The 20,596-nt window shown below is 35.6% G+C and overlaps 2 protein-coding genes across 2 annotated transcripts in view; one reads left to right on the forward strand and one right to left on the reverse strand.

Annotated features, from left to right (window-relative positions):
* Nucleotides 1-3,730: 3,730 nt before the first annotated feature.
* LOC147851083 (uncharacterized) lies at nucleotides 3,731-4,359 on the reverse strand. The gene is made up of 2 exons (XM_087335557.1): nucleotides 4,162-4,359; nucleotides 3,731-4,033 (listed from the first exon to the last, which is right to left on the reverse strand). Exons 1-2 carry the CDS (start codon nucleotides 4,342-4,344, stop codon nucleotides 3,731-3,733), a joined length of 486 nt encoding a protein of 161 aa, XP_087191683.1. The 5' UTR covers nucleotides 4,345-4,359.
* A 13,383-nt stretch (nucleotides 4,360-17,742) lies between these two features.
* The window catches only part of LOC147851084 (uncharacterized), a 28,935-nt gene continuing 26,081 nt past the window's right edge, over nucleotides 17,743-20,596 (forward strand). Inside the window, exons 1-2 of the mRNA XM_087335558.1 lie at nucleotides 17,743-19,614; nucleotides 20,141-20,290. Of these exons, the coding sequence (XP_087191684.1) occupies nucleotides 17,743-19,614; nucleotides 20,141-20,290 (2,022 nt within the window). The remainder of the gene's footprint in view (nucleotides 19,615-20,140; nucleotides 20,291-20,596) is intronic.

Here is a 20,596-nt window from a genome sequence, read left to right on the forward strand (position 1 = left end):
GATAGTTTTGATGATTGTGCTAACGCATATTCAAGGTTAATCCAAGCAATGAAATAAGTTTATGATTAAGTTTAACAAGTGCATTTCGGTATCTTTGTGCGGATTGGAGATGGTGAGCAATGATCTCCAGATCTAGCAATTGTATCTCTATTGGTAGAGAGAGGGACCTTACATGCGCACTAGACTTAAGAAAAGAAGTCAAGTGTCTGTTGCAAGTTTTGCTAAACTTGGAATATTAATGTTTTATGATGTATTTCTTAGAAAAGAGGCCAACTTTTGGAAGCATTTGAGTGTTAAAATATCATGGTGTATCCTACCCAAGTTAAGAGACCAATTTTTGGAAGCACACACGTGTTAATGGCTCGTGTGTATCCTACTGAAGTAAAGAGGCCAATTGTTGAAAGTAGGGAAGCCACACTCATTTATGTGGCCATTGTAAATATTACATGAGAGAAAAAGAAACAAAGAAACCATAACACCATGCTCACACTCACAACTTTAGCATCTATATGCATGAGCCAACAAAGTAGATCAAACCAAAGGAACCTTGAGAAATTGAAAACATGACCATGGTATCTTAACACCGTCAACGTGTGTCATTGCCTTCATATTACAAATATAGCATCTTCGTATTATAATCACTCCACATGAAATAAAGTCCTTAGGATTGCCAACATGATGTTGAATATATCACTAGAACATGATCCATCCTTACATAAATGCGAAGCAATCATGAACTTAATTGGAAAACACTTTACCATCCAGACCACGATTATGAAACACCAACATGTTCCCATTCTTTACGATCACCAACACAACTTACATACTCCAGTTATATGCATGTGCATACTTTACAAATAAAAAACTATACTTCTAAGAGGCATGTCATATGCCCATGTACAAGTTGACCCATTTGGGCTCCCTTTGGTGTGGCATTGATAAAGTTAAAACCACACATTATTTCTTATCTTGCCACCAAATGAATATCTCGAATATTCAACATATGTACAAAAATCACGTTGGCATCATTTTACCTTTTTCCCAAAAACTGATATGCAAAATATTGGTGGCTATTGCAATGGTACACCAAGCACCAACCTTGATTAGTCAAATATACATTATAAATGTCAAAGACATAGCTAAGATCTTGGTATTTCATTGGATTTGGAAAGTCAACACTATGCATGCTAACACTAGCTACGAGTGTAATGCTTGCATTGATACGTAACACATTCATGTGATCATGTAGCTCGATCTCAAGACCACCTTGTACTAAATTTAGTACTTTAACAAAATAGGGTAATCACTAAGGAACACTTGTATACATCTAGTTGGACAACAAAACATCTTTATTTTGTCTTTGTAGAAGAAGAGACATAGGGACCCCTACAACACCGATAAATTGAAGTCGAGATTTCTTTTCTTTTTCCAAAGGCCCACATTTAAAACTCAAGTTAGTAGTCTATATTTTCTCTCGTTTCCTTTCAGAAAAAGTCTTGATAGAGAGGGAGATATGGCTAACCACCATTTTTAAGCATGTTTGTTTAACATCAACATAAAAAATATGATCTGAGAAGGCACCAACACATCACAAGCATTATGGAACCAGTACTAAAATGTTCAATTATATTCAAATGAATACTTATTTGCAAATCACAATGAAGAGACAACCCTTCATTTTCTATCTTACTTGTAAACTAGTCGGATATCAATTTCTTGGTCAACATCATGCTCAAATGTCATTGCATCATCACATTTCTAGACAGTTTGAATAGAACATTAGAATCTTACATGGTATGGTTTACTATATATGCATGACTTCACATTACATTAGAACACATTATATAAGTTAAAATATGGCCCACATTGATCAAGGAATGAGTTATGATTTATCCAAAGCATGCCAATTATTTAAGGTGCACATACAACGAGTTTCACAAGATGACACTTAGTAATCATGAAAGTCCCACAAGTAACCATCAAAGTTCATGAAACATATAATGAGTTACAAACATACCCCAACTACATTATTGCACATCCGTTTCTAAGTTTTTAATAAAGATGACCTTCATAGCCAGAGCATTCTTTTGTTTACAAAAAAGACTTTCAAATCATGTGCATGCATATGTGATTCCACTTCATTATACTAGCATCATTATTAGCCAAATAATCAATAAGTTAACAACATTACATTGTGTGTATGTGTATCTATGATATAAATTTATGCTTTGAAAACCATTCATACTATGTAGAGGTTCATTGAATTTGTGCATTTGAAAAATTCTTCTTGTAATGCGTCTTATCAACATTAATTAATTTGTGTCAAGTATATTTGAAAATGAATTTGGGAGACTAGAGTCCAATAACCAATTCTGTCATAAACATTGTGAGTAGGGTGCATGATTGAATATCTTGACGCATTATATTGACTCTAGAGACAACATTTGTATGTTTAAATTGCTTGGTACCATGTAAGCATTGTTCAATTAATGGACAAGAATGAGTGAATGCTTGGATACATCATGCCAATGGGCCTTATTTGATTTCCATCGTTGTAATCAGTTTGATGAACATGTATTGCCTGTTAACATACTTCCCATGTTCCCGTACAATTTTCGAACATTTGATAACACCAACATCGAATGGATCCTTGATTTTGTTACAAGTTACCGATAGAGAATCGGACGTAATATGAATTCTACGTTACCCACGATTTAGTATCAAAGTTATCAATCACTAGCTTAACAACACATCCATAGAGAATCAAACGTAATATGAATAATATGTTACCAACAATTCACTACTGAAGTTAACAATTGACGAAAAGTTCCGTTAGGAATCGACAATGTTCATCACTCGAAAAAGTGTTTCCTAACTAACATATCCATGGATGATATTGTTAACTTGAGTTTAACCAGATGGATGATGGAACATGATGTATTTAGCACACAATTGGTGACAAACACTATAATTGATAGAAACCAATGCATAATACATAACATCACCAAATGTGGCGAAACTCGAAACTTGTTGAAACTTGGTGACATATATTAGAGTCATCTACAAATTATATGTAAATTTTATTACTGGACATGTATTTACACAAATTTACACTCCAAGCTGGAGTAGGTTTCTATGGTTAGTGATACCAATTAGTGATGAGACCTATTACTCAAACCCCTCTAATTAGCATGTGGGTATAGGAGAATAGTGATGTGACCCACCATGTTACTCTCCAAATTAGCTCCATCCCTTGTAATTAGCACCAATGCTTCACCATTAGTGCTAATCCTAAATATAATCACCATCGCTCCTTTGTGATTAGTATTAAAACTTTAGGATTAGAGCTAATTAACAAATGTAATTAACACTAGGGCTAATCACACATATAATTAGGGCTAAGTCACAAGTGTTTCTTAGTGCTAATCTTAAAGTAAGTAGTGTAATCACAAATGCAATTAGTGCTAATCACAAATGTTACTAGCACTAATCTCAAATGTAAGTAGTGCTAATCACATATGTGATTAGTACTAATCTCCAAAGGCAGCTAGGTCAAATCCTTTCCCATTAGCGTGTGAGTGGAGGTGCATCATTATATTATCATGAAGGCCCCCATTTGACTAATCCTTTTGTAAATGATAAGGATTGATTATGTATGATCGGGGAGGATTAGTGATAAGACCCAGCATTAAGATCCATGTGATTAGTGCTAATCATGAGATATTTGCAGCTAATTATTCTTAGGAGGATGGGTTTTGGGTTCATTGTAATCAACATGGAAGGAAGAGGCATAATTTTGATCATCATCAATCGGTGTGGAAGGATTCTGGGTTGAATTGAATGGCTGTTTTTGTTCATTGATTCCATTGAAATTAGATGATTCAATGGTGAATTGTTTCTCTCGCACTGCTGCATTATCTCCGTAATGATGATGATGATGATGATGATGACCATCAGAATAGGATGCTGCCTTTAATAGCTTCCTTGATCTCATGATCAAAATCATCCTATCTGCAGGTTCGGTGTTCAAATCCTGTAAACAGTTAAGCCTCATCAAATCACTAGTTAAGCCTAACATAATCCCTACTTAATAGCTAATCCTTTCATCATTACCACTAATATTAGTCATCAATCATCATAACATAATCACTAATTGCATACCTTATTATCAAGTGAGTGGTGATGATGATGCTCTGTTCCAATAATGCCATCTTCGGATCTGTCACTTTCTTCTAATCCTGGCTTCAGCATGAAATCCATCGCCTTCATATGAGAGAAGAGAGCTATTAAGATGATACTAGAGATTAAGCTTACACCAAGTAGCTTAATCACTATGCTAATCATGATGATTAACGATCTAAACCCGACTATTATGAGTGGCTTAATGCCTTATTTAATGAAGATGATCTTATAATATAGTTGCAAAGAAGATTGGAATCGGGAATAGAAGATTTGATTAGTGCCACAGGAGGAGTGATTAGCTGATGAAGGGATGGAAAGAGTAGGAAGATTAGATTAGGGAATAATGGGGCCTAATTAGGGGGTCATTAATATAGATAGTAGAAGCTAAGTGTGTGTCACAAAATCTAGTACTAAATTAATTACTAGGGAAGAGTCAAAGCCATAGATCATGTAATGTATTATTGCATGCATACTCCCAAGTCAAGCTACACATTTATATAAGTCACATCACACACATTAGTGTGTGTATGTGGTAATGTGGTATATGGTATATGGTATGGTGATGGTGTATGTATATGTGGTATGTGGTATGGTGTGGTTTGTGATAGTGTGCATGTGGTATGGTGTATGTGGAATGTGGTACGTGTGTATGTGGTTTGTGGTTTTTTTGTATGTGGTATGTATATGTGGAATGTGGTTTGTGGTTTTTTTTACGTGGTATGTATATGGTATATGTGGTATGTGGTATGTGGTATCATGTATGTATATGGTATATGTGGTATGTGGTATGTATATGGTATATATGTTATGGCGTATCGTTGTATGTGGTATGTGGTACATATGTGGTATGTGTATGGTGTATGGTGTATGGTGTATGTGTTTGTGTATGTATATGTGTATGTGGTATGGTGTATGCATATGTATACGTGGTATGTGGTATGTAGTATGTGGTATGATTTACGTGTATGTGTATGTGGTATGTGGTATGATATATGTGTTTGTGTATGTGTATGTGTATGTGGTATGGCATACATGAATGTGTATGGTATGGTATGGTGTATGTGTATGTGTATGTGTATGTGTATGTGTATGTGCATGTGCATGTGCATGTGCATGTGGATGCGTATGCGTATGTGTATGTGTATGTGTATGTGTATGTGTATGTGTATGTGTATGTGTATGTGTATGTGTGTGTATGTGTATGTGTATGTGTATGTGTATGTGTATGTGTCTGTGTGTGTATGTGTATGTGTATGTGTATGTGTATGTGTATGTGTATGTGTATGTGTATGTGTATGTGTATGTGTATGTGTATGTGTATGTGTATGTGTATGTGTATGTGTATGTGTATGTGTATGTGTATGTGTATGTGTATGTGTATGTGTATGTGTATGTGTATGTGCATGTGCATGTGTATGTGTACGTGCATGCGTATGTGTATGTGGATGCGTATGCGTATGTGTATGCGTATGTGTATGTGTATGTGTATGTGTATGTGTATGTGTATGTGTATGTGTATGGTATGTGGTTTGCGGTTTGTGGTATGTGGTATGGTGTGTGTGTGTGTGTGTGTGTGTGTGTGTGTGTGTGTGTGTGTGTGTGTAATGTGTATTGCCCCTAGAACAATGTGAACCCGCCACTCAAATATCTGTTGTAGCCTTAGGGTTGCTTGATTATCAAGGAAACGCTCTTAATCAACTTCGAGTGCCTTAGGTAACGTCCAGATATCGTACCTTGGTACCATCCAAATTGAAGAGATTGAGATCGCGACCCTGTCTTGACAACTTTTTCACCTAAATCCGCCCCTTCCAGCGTTTCGTGGATCGTCTCATACGTCGCACAGAATTCATCTCTTACACTCATAATTACATTTTGCTTTTTCTGGTCCGATTGTAAATTGAATTCATGTTTTGGATGTACATTCTTTAATCCTTAGGCAAAACAAAAACCTTACACTTGAGAGGAGAATGAAAAAAAATGTAACAATATTGTCATCTTCTCTTGGTGCCTTATCTTACTCCAATATTGAAAAACAACTTCTATGATCAATATGCAAGTACAAATGCATGCCTGAATTTCTATATTGACTATACATTCATACTGATTATTCATATAACTTTTATTGACGTCAAAACATGTCAAATATTGCAAAGAACTTGCGTGATCCATGTTCATCTCCAAAAGGTATTGAATATGAGAAGTTCTATGTTTTCAATTACACCATTGCATGCTTGAAAAAACCTACAACCTACAACCTCTCTCTCTCTCTCTCTCTCTCTCTCTCTCTCTCTACAACCTACAACCTACAAGTTCTATGACTCCAAGCCGGTTGGAAATCATATTACCTTTCGGAGAACCAATGCAACCAAAGTGATACTTGTGGATGGGAAGTAAAACTAATGTTGTTCAATCCATGGTAACTCAAGTATTGCTTTATGGAGTAGAAGTATGGGGTGGCACCATCTCTCTTAATGCATGGAACGAGATTGAGAAAATTCAAAAGATGTTTTTAAGGAGGCAATTAGGAGTTAAATGCACTACCTCTTACCAAGTTATGCTCTTGGAAATAGGTGTTTGACCCATAGAACTATTGCCACTCCAAAGAGTATATAAATACATTACAAAAGTCAAGAATATGTCGAATCATCGATTACCACATCTTGCTTGGAATGTTGGATGTAAGCTACAAAAGAGTCATAAAAGTAAGATTCTCTCATCTAGTTGGGTTGTTGACATAAGGAAATGGTTTAGAAGATGGGGTGTGGATGATCTTTTAGAGCTTTCGGGCAATGCTATGCGTATGTAATGATTGAGGAAAGGTTGGTGGAACCGTTAAGGATGAAGTGGGAGGATGCTAAGAGGACATAACTAGAATACTACATTGCAAATGTCAACCCTGAATGTTGGTCTCAATATAAAGCAAGAATGTCTATTGATCATATCCAACCTTATCTCATTACCAATATGACAAGTAATGCTCGTAGAGCCCTTACACTACTTCGCACTCGATCTCACAAGTTAGGTATTGAAGTTGCATCATGGTATCAAAATGTAACGAATTTGAAGACATGTAAAGTATGCAATGAAGGCATGGTAGAGGATGAATGTTAGTTGCTCTTCACATGCTCTACATATAGTGCAATTCATTCAAGATATGCTGACATACTAAGAGGGAGTGATAACTTAAGTGCCATACTTAAGACACCACCTACAAGGTTGAGCTCATATGTGTATGTTTAACTAACACATAGAGACTTTGTGCTTCAACATATGAATATCCCTTCTTTGGAAGGAGACATATATCAAGAACACATGTATACTCTGGTCCCATAGGTCAAAATTGGCCTCTTTATGGACGATTCTAATTCTAATTCTAATTCTAATTCTCTCTCTCTGTTTTTTTTGTTTTTTTCTTCATGTAAGATACAAAACCTACTTCGCATGATTGGATCACTTCCTATTGGGATTGCCATGTGTAGGATTGATGACTATGTAAGATTGAAAAAACAAAACCTCACATTGGCTTCCTAAAATCAAATGAGACGTAAAAAAGTTTAACGGAGGTACAAAAGAAAAACAATAAGCTCTAGACATACACAAGATATGCAAAAATTGTTTGTAGGATGGGATGCATAAAACTAGCTTCATGATGTCTCAATAGATTCCTTGTTGACTGAGCCTTTTTGGAACCACATGATAGATAGATAGATATATATATTTAACATCCATGGGAGACCGATTATAATCTATGATATGGACATTCTTCACACATCATATTATGTATGTTGCAATATATAGGCTAGGGCCAATCAACATGCTTGAAAGATGTAATAGCACTTTCATACGTTATCTCTTCAATGTGAGATGACACATTGGGAACAACAAGGAGACTTATTGAGAGTCCAATCTTTACCTTGCACAAGTTCAATGGCATGGCATCACACATATTATTATCCTCCAAAATTGATTTAGCCTAGATAGAGCCTATAAATCTAGACAACATCATCCCTTTGACAATTTAGTCGAGTGACGAAAGGTGGGCATTATCAACCTTGCTTTATCCCTACATAGAATATTCTCTTGATACCTTCAATATTTGATAAACACATGCAATTAATCTATCCATTTATTTTGATATATGTTTTCATCAAGAATTACCTCTAGTGTGTTTCTATTCGAGGCATTTATATTTAAACAAGATAATATGATCACCTTTTAAGAATTATACCATGAACATTACAAACAACATCAAAGTTTTCTTTTAGCTCACCTACTAGATCAAGTCTCCCACAAGTGTTGATGGTTGTGTGAAGAAGGTATTGGATTGGTTGCCTCTCGCATAAAATATGCGACGAGAATGCATGAGACCAATCTAGTAGATGACTGATGATCCGGATGTCTATGGCCCTCAATCTAATGATATAATGATTTCATGTAAAAGAAATTAAGTGGATTTTGGTTTTTGTTTTTATCATATAAGGAAATGAGATCATAAATATTCATAAGATAAATTGACTTAGATGAAGTAACTTGTCCCAAGACTCCAACATACTTGAGAGCAAGCCAATACATTCTTCTAAAGAATTGACAAATTGACATTATCCAAACACTTACTCTCATCCATGCAAGTAATGAGGCCGAGTGCTTGGATACCGTTAAGCCCAATGTTTCAAGCTATAGAGTTTAGGGAAAAGGCATACACGTGTGAAAATGAAACATTAAGAATACTTCATGCATGTATAGTATGTATATTGACAGGTAGCGATCATACTTACTATGTTGCATTAGGCATCAAAGGCAATAAGTATTGATACAATAAATATCAACAATAAGATCATGTTCTAGAGCTCTACAACCTTTAGATGTTCTCTCCAATGGTATGATGTGTTGCACTATGTTATAAAGGTCATTTGTACAAAACCACCCACCAGGTCTGATGTAAAATTATGGCAAGTCTCCATTTATTCCTCCAATTGTAGGTAGTTAAGGACTACACTTGCAAAGATGTTGAGAGAACAATCTCAGCCATTTGCATTGTTTGTGAACACATGTATGGTAGGTACATGTGGACATCAAAAACCACCTCCCTCATGATAAGAATAAAATCACATTTGTGGTATGTAAAAGAGAATAATTGTTGTGTTCTATGTAAAGGATATCTCACACTCAAGTGATCACTCACCAAGACTAGTGAGAAGGTAGTTACAAGGTAATGTGAAGGTAGAGCTATGTAATCACCATGTCGTAAGTTCTTACGATTCTAGAATTGAGAATGGATTTATAGAGGACTCGCTAGAAAGACAAGGTGTTCTACTTTAATCATGAGATTGAGAAAGAAAATCTTCTCTAAATATGCCATGATGCATTTATGGTTATCTTGGAATGCTTCCACCATTAATTACCACATTCACCAACCTTAGAAAACTTTTCCAAGTTGGACCACCAAGCCTCGACTCTCCGGTTGGCATATGTGTGGTTTGTACACTAGCGTAGGAGTGAGTTTAAGAAAAGACATGAGCTACACATGGCAATGCTTTTCCAAGTTGGACCACTGAGCCCCGACTCTTACGTTGGCGTATGTGTGGTTTGTATACTAGCATGGGTGGGAATGAGTTTAAGAAAATACATGAGCCACACATGGCAAAGGATTCTGTCTTATAATGTTCCTTTTTGCTCAAAATGGTCATTTACTTTTTGGCCTTTTGAACATATTAAATAATAGCATAATCATTGTCTCTATGTGATGTTAACTTTGGCACAACATTAATGAGACTAGCTTTCCAGAAATTAAGCACCTTACAAGTTACTACACACTTGGATGAGGGCCTTTGAGTTGTGTAACATAGGCATGGAAAATTCATGTGTAATTCCATTCCAACTCTAAGCTTGTAATAATATAAAGATGCAAAAACACACATCCACCTCCTCTTCAATAAATACATCTTTTTCAAAGGTTCTTAGAACTTATGTTCATCCTTCACCTAGATTGATGCAATTAACATGGATAATACATGTCTCATGTGAAAGGCTGAATACAATTATCAATAATTATTTTAAGATTGCTCTTGAGATTATCATCAAACTCAAGATGCACCACATTGAATCTTACATGGGAGGCATGTAACCAATAAAAGAATTTATGCAACTTACAATTATAAACATTTGGCTCCTACTTCATTCCTATTAAAAGAAATTGTTGATAATTATGTAGAGGGTCCATTACTCATCCAATAGAGGTTGAGAGTTGGCAATGTCACATATATTTCCAGTAATACATCATTGGCGTGGACGGACATCACAACACATTACATAAAAACAATCTCTCTTTATCCTCACATATCTAGCGCTTTATATGTCCCCTTCATATCTCTCGCATACATAGCTATCTAGCAAGCCTTCCTTCCTCTTTCAAAAAAGTAGTGCATATATTAAAAAATATAACAATACAAAAAACAATGGACAATGTTCCTACAATAGAGAGCATTTTATGGCAAGGTAAACCCTTTAAGGTGTCATAAGAATAATTGATATGAAGGCAACACCTTTAACGAAAAGTGGTCACAAAGCTCAATAATGAGAACTTCCTTTTAGCCTATGCACATGTTGGGGTGCTTCCTTTTAGCCTACACACACACAAATTTGAGTTCTATATGGATGTAAGATATGAAGTTATGGCTTGGAAGATGATATGCAATTGGATCACGATATCTCAATAGATTCTTCAATGAACGAGTTTTAATTTTGAATGGTAATGTATTATGACTTAGATTAATTTGTGGAGGCTCACACTTCACAATTGATTTAATATATTCTCCACCGAATAACAAAACCATTTTCTACTTATGAATGTGCAAACCATACTCACCCATACATGCTAGAGTTTGTCCCTTTATGTTCACCATTTGCACAATTGCTTCCATACAAATTAGTTATATTCTCTTCAATGTGAGATGGGGCATTGGGATGTAAGAGAGGATGTTTTTTAGTATCATCCATATTTGCTTTCAACAAGTCTTGTGTGTGAGTATCCAAGAATGTTCACAAAAATTCTATTGAATCTCCGCAATCAATCTACTATAAATATACACATTTTAAGCACGAACCTATTCCTACACATGTTTCTCTCAAGCACAAAGTGTACTCTTTCTCTCAAGCACAATGTGCACTCTCAATTGCAGCTTTATTAGTAAGATTCTTAAGAATGGAGAGTTAGAAATAAACTCTACTCAAACAAAGTACACAATAACGTTTTGCTTTGATTTCCTTGGTAATATTTGACCTCCGAAGATGATAATAAAATATATCCACCCATCACTTTCTCATTATGTTACATATTGCATCAAGTTGAATTTAAAACCATCTTTTTTATGGATGAACTAATTACACTAGCCCATTAATCCTTAAGCCCATCTCATTATCTACCATCAACACCCTCCCTTCCATACAATTTATCTCACATTCTCTTTGATGTGAGATGGGGTGTTGGGTCACCACCAATGAGACTTATTGACTATGCATGTTTTCTCAAACAAAGTTGTGGGTATGACTATGATTCTCTATTGCAATGGTCCACTTTTAGATCATTGAAGCATGCTTTCCCAACCTTTACAACTCTAACATATCCCTATGTGAATTTTCTTTTCAATTACGACGCACACTTTAAATTTCAAAGTTCATTGGTAAAATCTTGAGCATTGAAACTTATTTACCAACTACAAACACACTACATGAAAAATCTCACACTTTGGTTCCATCCATATCTAGAAACATAAACATAACCCCCTCTCTTTGTTATATTGAATGGTCTTACGGTAATACTAGGCTATCACAACAAAGGGTGAGTTTGAATATTTACTTTCAGCCACATAGAACGAATGATCTCACTATCTCCAAACTATTGATACAACAATCTCAATTATGCTTCTGTTGGTGTTTCTCTATCACATACGTAACTTTCTCCGCATCCTAACTACCTCACTCCCTATCTCCCTCTTGTGTACAATGTACATAGCCCCCTCTCTTTCATGATGACTGGATAAATACTCTATTGTTGTAAACCAATTGTCTCATGGGCCAAATTTGGCCTTAGAAGACGTTAATACACCTTTCTTTCTTTCTTCTTTCTTTCAACTATATCTGATCAAGTAAAAAAGGTGAAGGTGACTTTATGGGGTAGCTAAGAACAAAAGATGATGCTCAAATTTCAAATGTGCTTGATGTTCACATTGTATTGTGCAAATTGATGCGGCCTAGTGTAGGAACATTGAAAATTTCAATGAACACTAATATATGGAGCTTGTATCAATGCGTACATTTAGCATTGCTAATTCTATATGTGGCTTAATTTATATAAACAATTAGGCATTGCCACAAGAGTTTGTCCATAGCAATGAAAAATAAGTTCAGGTGCATGGATTATGATTGTTTGTTCTGTCAATGTTGTTTATTTCACAAGTCATGTAACCATGAAATTGAAGGAGGCCATTTTGTATTTGTAATATGCTTAAACGGTCTCACTTAGGTAGTTTAGTTGTCCAAGTGGTATAACTTCAAAAATGAAGAGAACTAGTTTGTATTTTAATGATTATGTTTACTGGACAAAAAGGAATATTTTGTAACTTAGTACTTAGTTGCATATTTGAGTATGTTTAGTCCTTGGAACGGTTGAGGAAATCCTTTAAATAATTATAATATCATTGAAATGTCTAGTCTTTATGCATTCTAAAAGTATCCTAACTTAATTGAAAGATTTATCTACTACTGTTTGTCTAAGCGCGTGACTCATTGTTGTCCATACTTTTCTTGATACATTGACAAGAACTTGCATTTTGACAAAGACTCTTCAACGATTATAAGAATGTTTCATTCATGCATAGATAAACATGTGTAGATTCTTCTTTTTGTAAATGGAAGATTATTTTCAGGGTCTTCAGTTATGGTGTACGATCATAGAATATTGTTAGTGCATGTACTATCCCCAAACATTGATAATATAACTAACAAACTTTGGCAATGTTTCTAAGCTAGTGTAGACATTGTCAAAACAACTCTTCCATGTAGGTTGAGAATGTTATTGCTAGAATGTATGAATCATTTGGCATGCATGGATAGGTTGTGTCATAGGCATCATTAGAATGAAGTATAGGTTATATTTGTATACATTCATGTGTATCTCAATGTGCATGTATATTTGTTTATAAGTATAAATAATGGAACTTTTTAGTTAATCTATATGTGAGACAAACTCATGTCCGTGTTAAAGTGATTATGAAAAATGAAAAATGGCTTTCGACTCTTCACTTCATTTCATATGTGTACATAACAATTCCTTGCTTTTAAGTATATCATAGTGATTGTATCTTGAATTAGTAGATATTTAGATGAATTGGACCTCATTAACTCTATCTTAATCAGTTACTCAAGAGTTAAATATTTTATGAACCAATCTTATAATATAATTTAGTCCAACGTTACAGACCTTTTTATTTGAGGAATGACTTTCTAAGTTTCTAGCAATAAGCATTAAAATATATATGATAGACAAATTGTTGGAAGTCATTTTTCTACTCAATTATGTTCTCGAATTAATGGTTAAAAAATACAACATGACGGGGGCATCGTAATTGCCTTACACGTACAACATAAGTCATCATAATAAATATTATTTATTTTCAAATTATTGCCATCTTCTTCATCCTAGTGGCCAGGTTCACGCATTCCAGCTCTCTATCATCCATTTTATCCCCCATTGCCATCTCAAAGTGCCAAATGTGACTATTCTCGAGAAGTTGTTTCCATGTACATAGTGGCACGCTTCACGGAGTGTATGAAGGCAATATTTTGACCAAGGTAGGTGCTTTTCTAAAGGTTTGCTTTTACCCCCTTCCCATCACCACTATAGAATGAAGTGTTTTTCATCAGTTACACATGCATTTTCATTTCTAGTAGAGAAAATTGGGATAGCTCATCCAATCAAAAAACTCTTGATAATTTGCTAAGCAAAGTGCCAAAAATGGATTGTTTCCTAATTACTAATAAGTGCTACGAATTTAAAGATCACCAACAAAGTTATTGTCTTTGTTCTTTTATTAGAAATGTCACCATCTCCATAATATTCTTCCCTTTGTATTAGATTATTACCCTTAAGAGTTTTGGTCCCTAATGTAATGAACCTTTGAGAAAACAAGGAAAACGCGAGAAAATAATGTGAAAATACATAAGAAATGTAAAAAAAGATCTACAAGATACTTAGTATATAAAATAATCTAGAACACAAACATGAAGGTAAGAAGGAACATTAAACATGTGCTTAGAAAACTAAAGATTGACATTGAGTTAGAATGATTCTATAACAACGAGGCATTGTTATATACAAGTCTCGACTCTTGAGTTCTAGACAAATGGTCAAGATCATCCCACCCCAAAGGATGACCATCTTTGTACATACCCATATGGTCATAAAAAACCTTGAATATTGTCCATATGGTTGTCACGCCATCCCCCTCCAATGATAACGATTTGATGTGTCTAGATTTCTCTAAGTAGTAGTGATGGAAGTTTGTAACTTTATTAGTAGATTTGGCTAACAAGGTCCTAAGTTTGGTTCCAAGGAGAATAACCTTGTGAATCCACAAATGTATAAAGATGCCATGAAAACTTGGACTTAAAAAGTTCTTGAGCTTCACATTCTACATGATCATCCATCTCAATTAGAATTGGAGGTAGGGGTGCTCAATTTGGAAAGGGATTCACAACATACAGTTTCAAGAGAGAGAGAGAGAGAGAGAGAGAGAGAGAGAGAGAGAGAGAGAGAGAGAGATGGAATATCGAATGAAGATGAATTGATAGTAGAACTTCCAAATGAAAATCAACATTAATAACTTGCTTAATGATTTCATGTGGTAAGTACTAAGAAGTATTAACAATCAAGTTTGTTACAAAGATGAATCATCAACAATTCCTGAGGCAAGAGTTAACGAGGTCTTTTGTTTGTAAAAGGTGTCACATCTTGACGATGTTAGTTAGCATAATGATGATAACATGTTTGGTCTTTGAAAGGTGTGGTTCAACCTAAGACGAGAGCATGCGACCTTTGTTGGATTGGGTCTCGACTCTCTACACCAAGATTGCCCCATTTCCTAGGACAATGAAGGCAAATTTGGGGGTGAGTGTTTGAGTAAGTAAAGAATGATATCTGGGACTTAGAATTGTGGGCATAATCATTGCAAGAAAGTTATTCTAAGGGTAGCCATTCATCCCAATCATTTTGCAGGTAAATGACGAAGCATAATAAATACTAGCAATGGGCCCGGTTCGGTTTCTTTGCCTTTATGAACTTTCAAGCCATTAAACCAAACAATTTAAGAAAAGTTAAACCAAACTATTTAAACCAAAACCGTTTAGGGAAAAGTTGAAACCAAACCGAGCCATTTAATAAAAAGTTTAAACTCAACCACATTTAATAAGCCAAACTAAATAAATAAATAAATAAATAAATAAATAAATAAATAAATAAATAAATAAACAAAGAAAGAAAGAAAGGAAGAAAGAAAAGACTAAATTAAATAATTAAATAAATAAACATTAATTAAGCCATTAGATTAATTAAACATTTAAGTTAAGTGAATTAAATCAATAAAAACATTAATTAAACCATTAAATTACATAAACATTTAAGGGATAAAAAAAGCTAGACCAAAAACCTATAAACCTTTAAATTAAACCACTTAAACCTATAAACCGAAAACCCCCAAATTTAGAACCAAACCGAACCGTTTATTAATAATTAAAACCAAACCAAACCATTTAATTATTTTGGAACTTATAAACCTTTAAACCATGGCTTAAAGGTTCGGTTCGGTTTGAGCCGAAACTTGGCCCATTGCTAATAAATACTTCTCAGGTATTTTATTTGTATTTTCTAGTTCCCAATTAGTCTATTGACAATGTCTAGAAGATTGTGAACATTCCACATGCATGAGTTGTAGAAGTGGATTTGAGAAATTGGTAACAAGTTTTAGACCCTATTCATTGAGAATGGTATATGGTTAGCCATGTAGTTGAACTATTTCTTAAAGAAAAAGATTAGTTGCTGCTTCAATGTTGGAGATGGAAGTGTTGCAAGGAACGAAATGTGCCATCTTGGAGAAGTGAATAAGAAGAAGAAGAAGGATGACTTCATGGACCCAAGAAGATGGGAGCATGTCAATGGAATCCCATGGAATATTCTTTCAAGGACTAGTTGGGTTGGGTCAAGATTGAGGCAAATTACGTAAAGATATTTAGGAGTTTTTATAGGGAAACAAGTGTCGCACGATTATCAAAAAGTCTTGACAATGTGGTAGAGACTTGGCCCCCAATATTCTTGAGCAATGAGTTCTAGAGTCTTGGCCATTCCAAATTGTCCAATGAGAGAGAAATTATGATAAGATTGTAGTTCTACTTTGAAGTTAAGGAGCACCATTAGAAACACACAAGACATCATCCATGTAACCACATAAAACACACAAGACATCATCCATGTAACCACATATAGACTAAATGAATATACCGCAATCACATGATCTTCCATCAAGCTATTTTTCATGAATTTAATTTCTCCGAGCACTCTCTAAATCAATAATTGTATAATTGCCTCTAGTAGTATCATATTTCTTTTGATGAATTTCGAGTTTTCTTTGGGTGCTTTTGAGCACATCATTGTACATTATTAGTATTTTTCATGTGAGTCATGTTAAAGTTTCCCATTACTTATATAAAGCATTGTTGAAGAAAATAAACTTGAAGATCGAAAAACTATAGAGGGGATCAAAATCTTGAAAAACTCATATCCCAATTTACATGAAATGTTTGTAAGTTTTTGTAGATATATTCATTGCTCGAGTTGCCAATTCCTTAATTTTGTATTGTCTCAAGAAAACATGCGAGTACTCCTAGCTTGTTTGCTTCTCACCATACTCACCCTATGTCTCCAAACAATTTCTAGAATACCTCTTTGTAGTAGCGGTAGAGACGGGTATTTTGCCATGAGTTTTCCGTTTTTTCTCTAGATTCTCCGATCTTCACCATATTTAGTGAAATGAGACTCATTAAATCCCCTCAAAGAGATTGCTCATAGAACACATCAATACAATAGGGAAATTAAGGGCGATGAGTCGCCCTTACAATTGCTCTAACAAAACACCGTATGAAATGGTATCGGACATGGGGTTGAGAAAGGGAAATATTTGTCATGGAAACAACATGGGTATTAAATGATTCTATAAGGTTTGTTTAATGCTTGATCCCCCCCCCCCCTTCTTCTTTTTTCATCACCTAAAGTCTCAATTAATTTAAAACCTTTCCACACTTTGGCACGTTGGGAAGGAACAATTATGTCTCATTATCTCACTAGTTACAATTAATGACTTAACACTAATATTTCCCGACATTAATAAATTTGAAGAGAACCTATAGTAATCATTGATGGTTTGTTGCTTCTTAATGAATCATCCTTATTGAATAATGTTATGAGTCTAATGTAGTAACTATTGATCCCGATCAATTCTCTTCAACAATATTATGAGGAAGGGTTCATCTATAGTCGAGTTTTCCCATTGTGCAATATCAAGAAAGCCTACTATTGATTCCAAGGAGCTCCTTGTCAATGGATCCACATCTCACTCGATGCGCATCATGGAATACTCTCCTCCGACTTTTGATCCTAAGGTTCTCGAGTGGAGAGATGACATAATGATCAATAACTCGGAGGAACTAATGCATTTGGTACCATCTTCAAACCAATCAAACCATAATCATACTTCTTCTTCTACTACTACTACTACTACCACCACCACCACATCGAAGATTCCTAATAATGTAATGAAGCAACCTACTCGAACAGTCTTGGGAAACAAGTCTAGTCCATTCAAATCCATCCGAGAAAAGATAATAAGATCCTTCTCCTTCAAGGAGAAAAACCCAAAGCAAGTCAATGTTATTCCAAGAAAGGAGAAAGAAAGTAGTAGTACTACTAGGCAGGTAGTCCATACCTCGCACACGGATTCATTGCCTATCAATGGACCTCTTCAAGTCGGTATAGATTCATTCCGATCGGCCAACACTTACTCGGACATGAATGTGTTACCTCCTAGTATTGATTCTCCTCCTCGAGACAGTATAGATTCATTCCGATTCGCCGACACTTACGCGGTTCCCGATTCGTTGCCTACCAATGGGCCTCCTCGAGATGGTATAGATTCATTCCGATTGGCTGGCACTTCCTCGGTCACCAATGTGTTGCCTCCTAGTATCGATCCTCCCCCTCGAGATGGTATAGATTCATTCCGATGGGCCGACACTTACTCGGTCGCCAATGTGTTGCCTCCTAGGATCCATCCTCCCCCTCGAGATGGTATAGATTCATTCCGATCGACCGACACTTACGCAATGGAGCAGCAAATGGCGACCAATCTGGAGGAGCGAGCTAGAGAATTGGAAGAACGAGTGAGCACATTCGAGCACCAATCCCGAATGATGAGCATCAAGGGTCAAGCTCCTTATAACACGAGCTCGATCCGAGAATGTTTAATGCAATACTCCGAATCCAGTGATGATGTGAGTACAATAAGTGAGTTAGAGCTCATTAAGAGGTGTGTTGAGGAGAAGAGAGATCTTGCCCTAGAGTTAGCTTCCGAGATCCGAGCTCGGGCTGCTGAACGGGCCAGCTCGGATGAGGCCCTTCGCAATATGAAAGCAGATATGGAATTTAAACTCAAGCTCCTTCAAAGAGAGAATGAAGTGAAGGTCCGAGAAACCATAGAGGAGATGGAGTCAGAGTGGTCTATGAAGCTCGAGGTTGCGATGTCCAAAGGCATGAAAACACGAGAGAGATTGAATAGGATTGCCCAAGAGAAGGTGGAGCTACACAAGGAAATCTCTTTGTTAGCATCGAAGAAGAATGAATTGGCGGAGCGAGTGCATGAATGTGAGGAGACAATCAAGGCATTGAGAATGAGCAAGGTGGGAAGCATGGGATCGAGCTCACAAGAGAAGGAGGAGTTGCCATGGAGTGTTGTTGCCCTAAAAAAAGAGTATAGGGAAAAAGAGGAGGGGCTAGTAGAGAAGCAAAGTGAGTTGGAGAAGGTTTGCAATGAGAAGGTGAAAGCTTTGCAAAGCCTAAGACTTGTCCTAGGGGAGCAAACCAAGTGTCGAGAATTCGGATCGTTTAGTGAGGATCTAATGACAATGATTCGGATGGAGATGGCGAGGCTTTCTGGTATTGAGCACGCATTGAGGCAAGAAGTTGAAACCCACAAGAAAGAGACACTCGTTGATCGAATGGAGAATAGTGGCCTCATGGCCGAGAGTTTGGGTGGCATGACGAGAAATGATAGCACCGTTGGATCAAGATATCATGTATCCCTCGACAATTTGGAGGATCATATCAAGATGGTATGCTCATTCATAAAATTCACTACCACTACCTTAGCACTTAGAATTTCAATGTAGTTCCTTATGTATATAATGAAGTATGTGATCATTGGAAATTTAATCACTGATTTTACTTACACATGAAAACAATGTATATCAATATGAATTTCCTCGATATATTATGAACAAAATCAGTACTTAACATCTTGCATGGTTTGTACAATGTGCTTATATAATAATTACCAAAGAGGGATTCAATTGTCATGTTGAAAAGTTATGACCATATCTTGTGAGTTTAAGATCGGCCCATGCTAACTACACCACTCTATTTACTTATCCCTTACATCATTACCCACCTAAACGATAAATCCCTAATTGACAAAGCTAACAATACCCAAATTGTAGCACCATTCGATCAACACTTTTGACTAGGTTATACATAATAAATTGATTACAATATTTTAAAGCTATGATGCCATAAAAGCTTCCATATGTGTGTGTATATATATTGTGTAGCCTCACATTTGTTCTTTATTCAATTTTCTAGTTCTGTTGTAGGGAAAGTGAAGAGGTCAAGATGCTTCATCATGATATAAGGGGTCTCGTGCAAGAACGAGACAAACTCCAACAAGAGATGAACAATCTCCATTCTGCACTCACACTTACAAATCAAACAATCAAGGACCTTGAAAGACGGGTAAGATTTTGAATGAATAAAAAGCAATATTGGTTCATATAATTGTGTTTCTTTCATAGATGGCTAGAAGGCATATATGATATAGTCACATGTTTTGATCAATGCTATATAAAATGGGTGTACGAATTGTGGATCTCTACATGGAATTACCATGAATCAATAAAATAGAAGAGTAGATGAGACTAATAATGACCACTCAATCTATCCCTTGGAATGTGGCTTACACATTTTGTAGGATCCCTACCCATGCTTAGTTTAATTGAACAAATTGTATGTAATGGTATATATGATATAGTCACATGTTTG

The sequence above is a fragment of the Azolla caroliniana genome, unplaced genomic scaffold (genome assembly GCF_043228905.1).
Source record: "Azolla caroliniana isolate FFs.n. ecotype wild unplaced genomic scaffold, voAzoCaro1.0.p SCAF_20, whole genome shotgun sequence".
Taxonomy (NCBI): domain Eukaryota; kingdom Viridiplantae; phylum Streptophyta; class Polypodiopsida; order Salviniales; family Salviniaceae; genus Azolla; species Azolla caroliniana.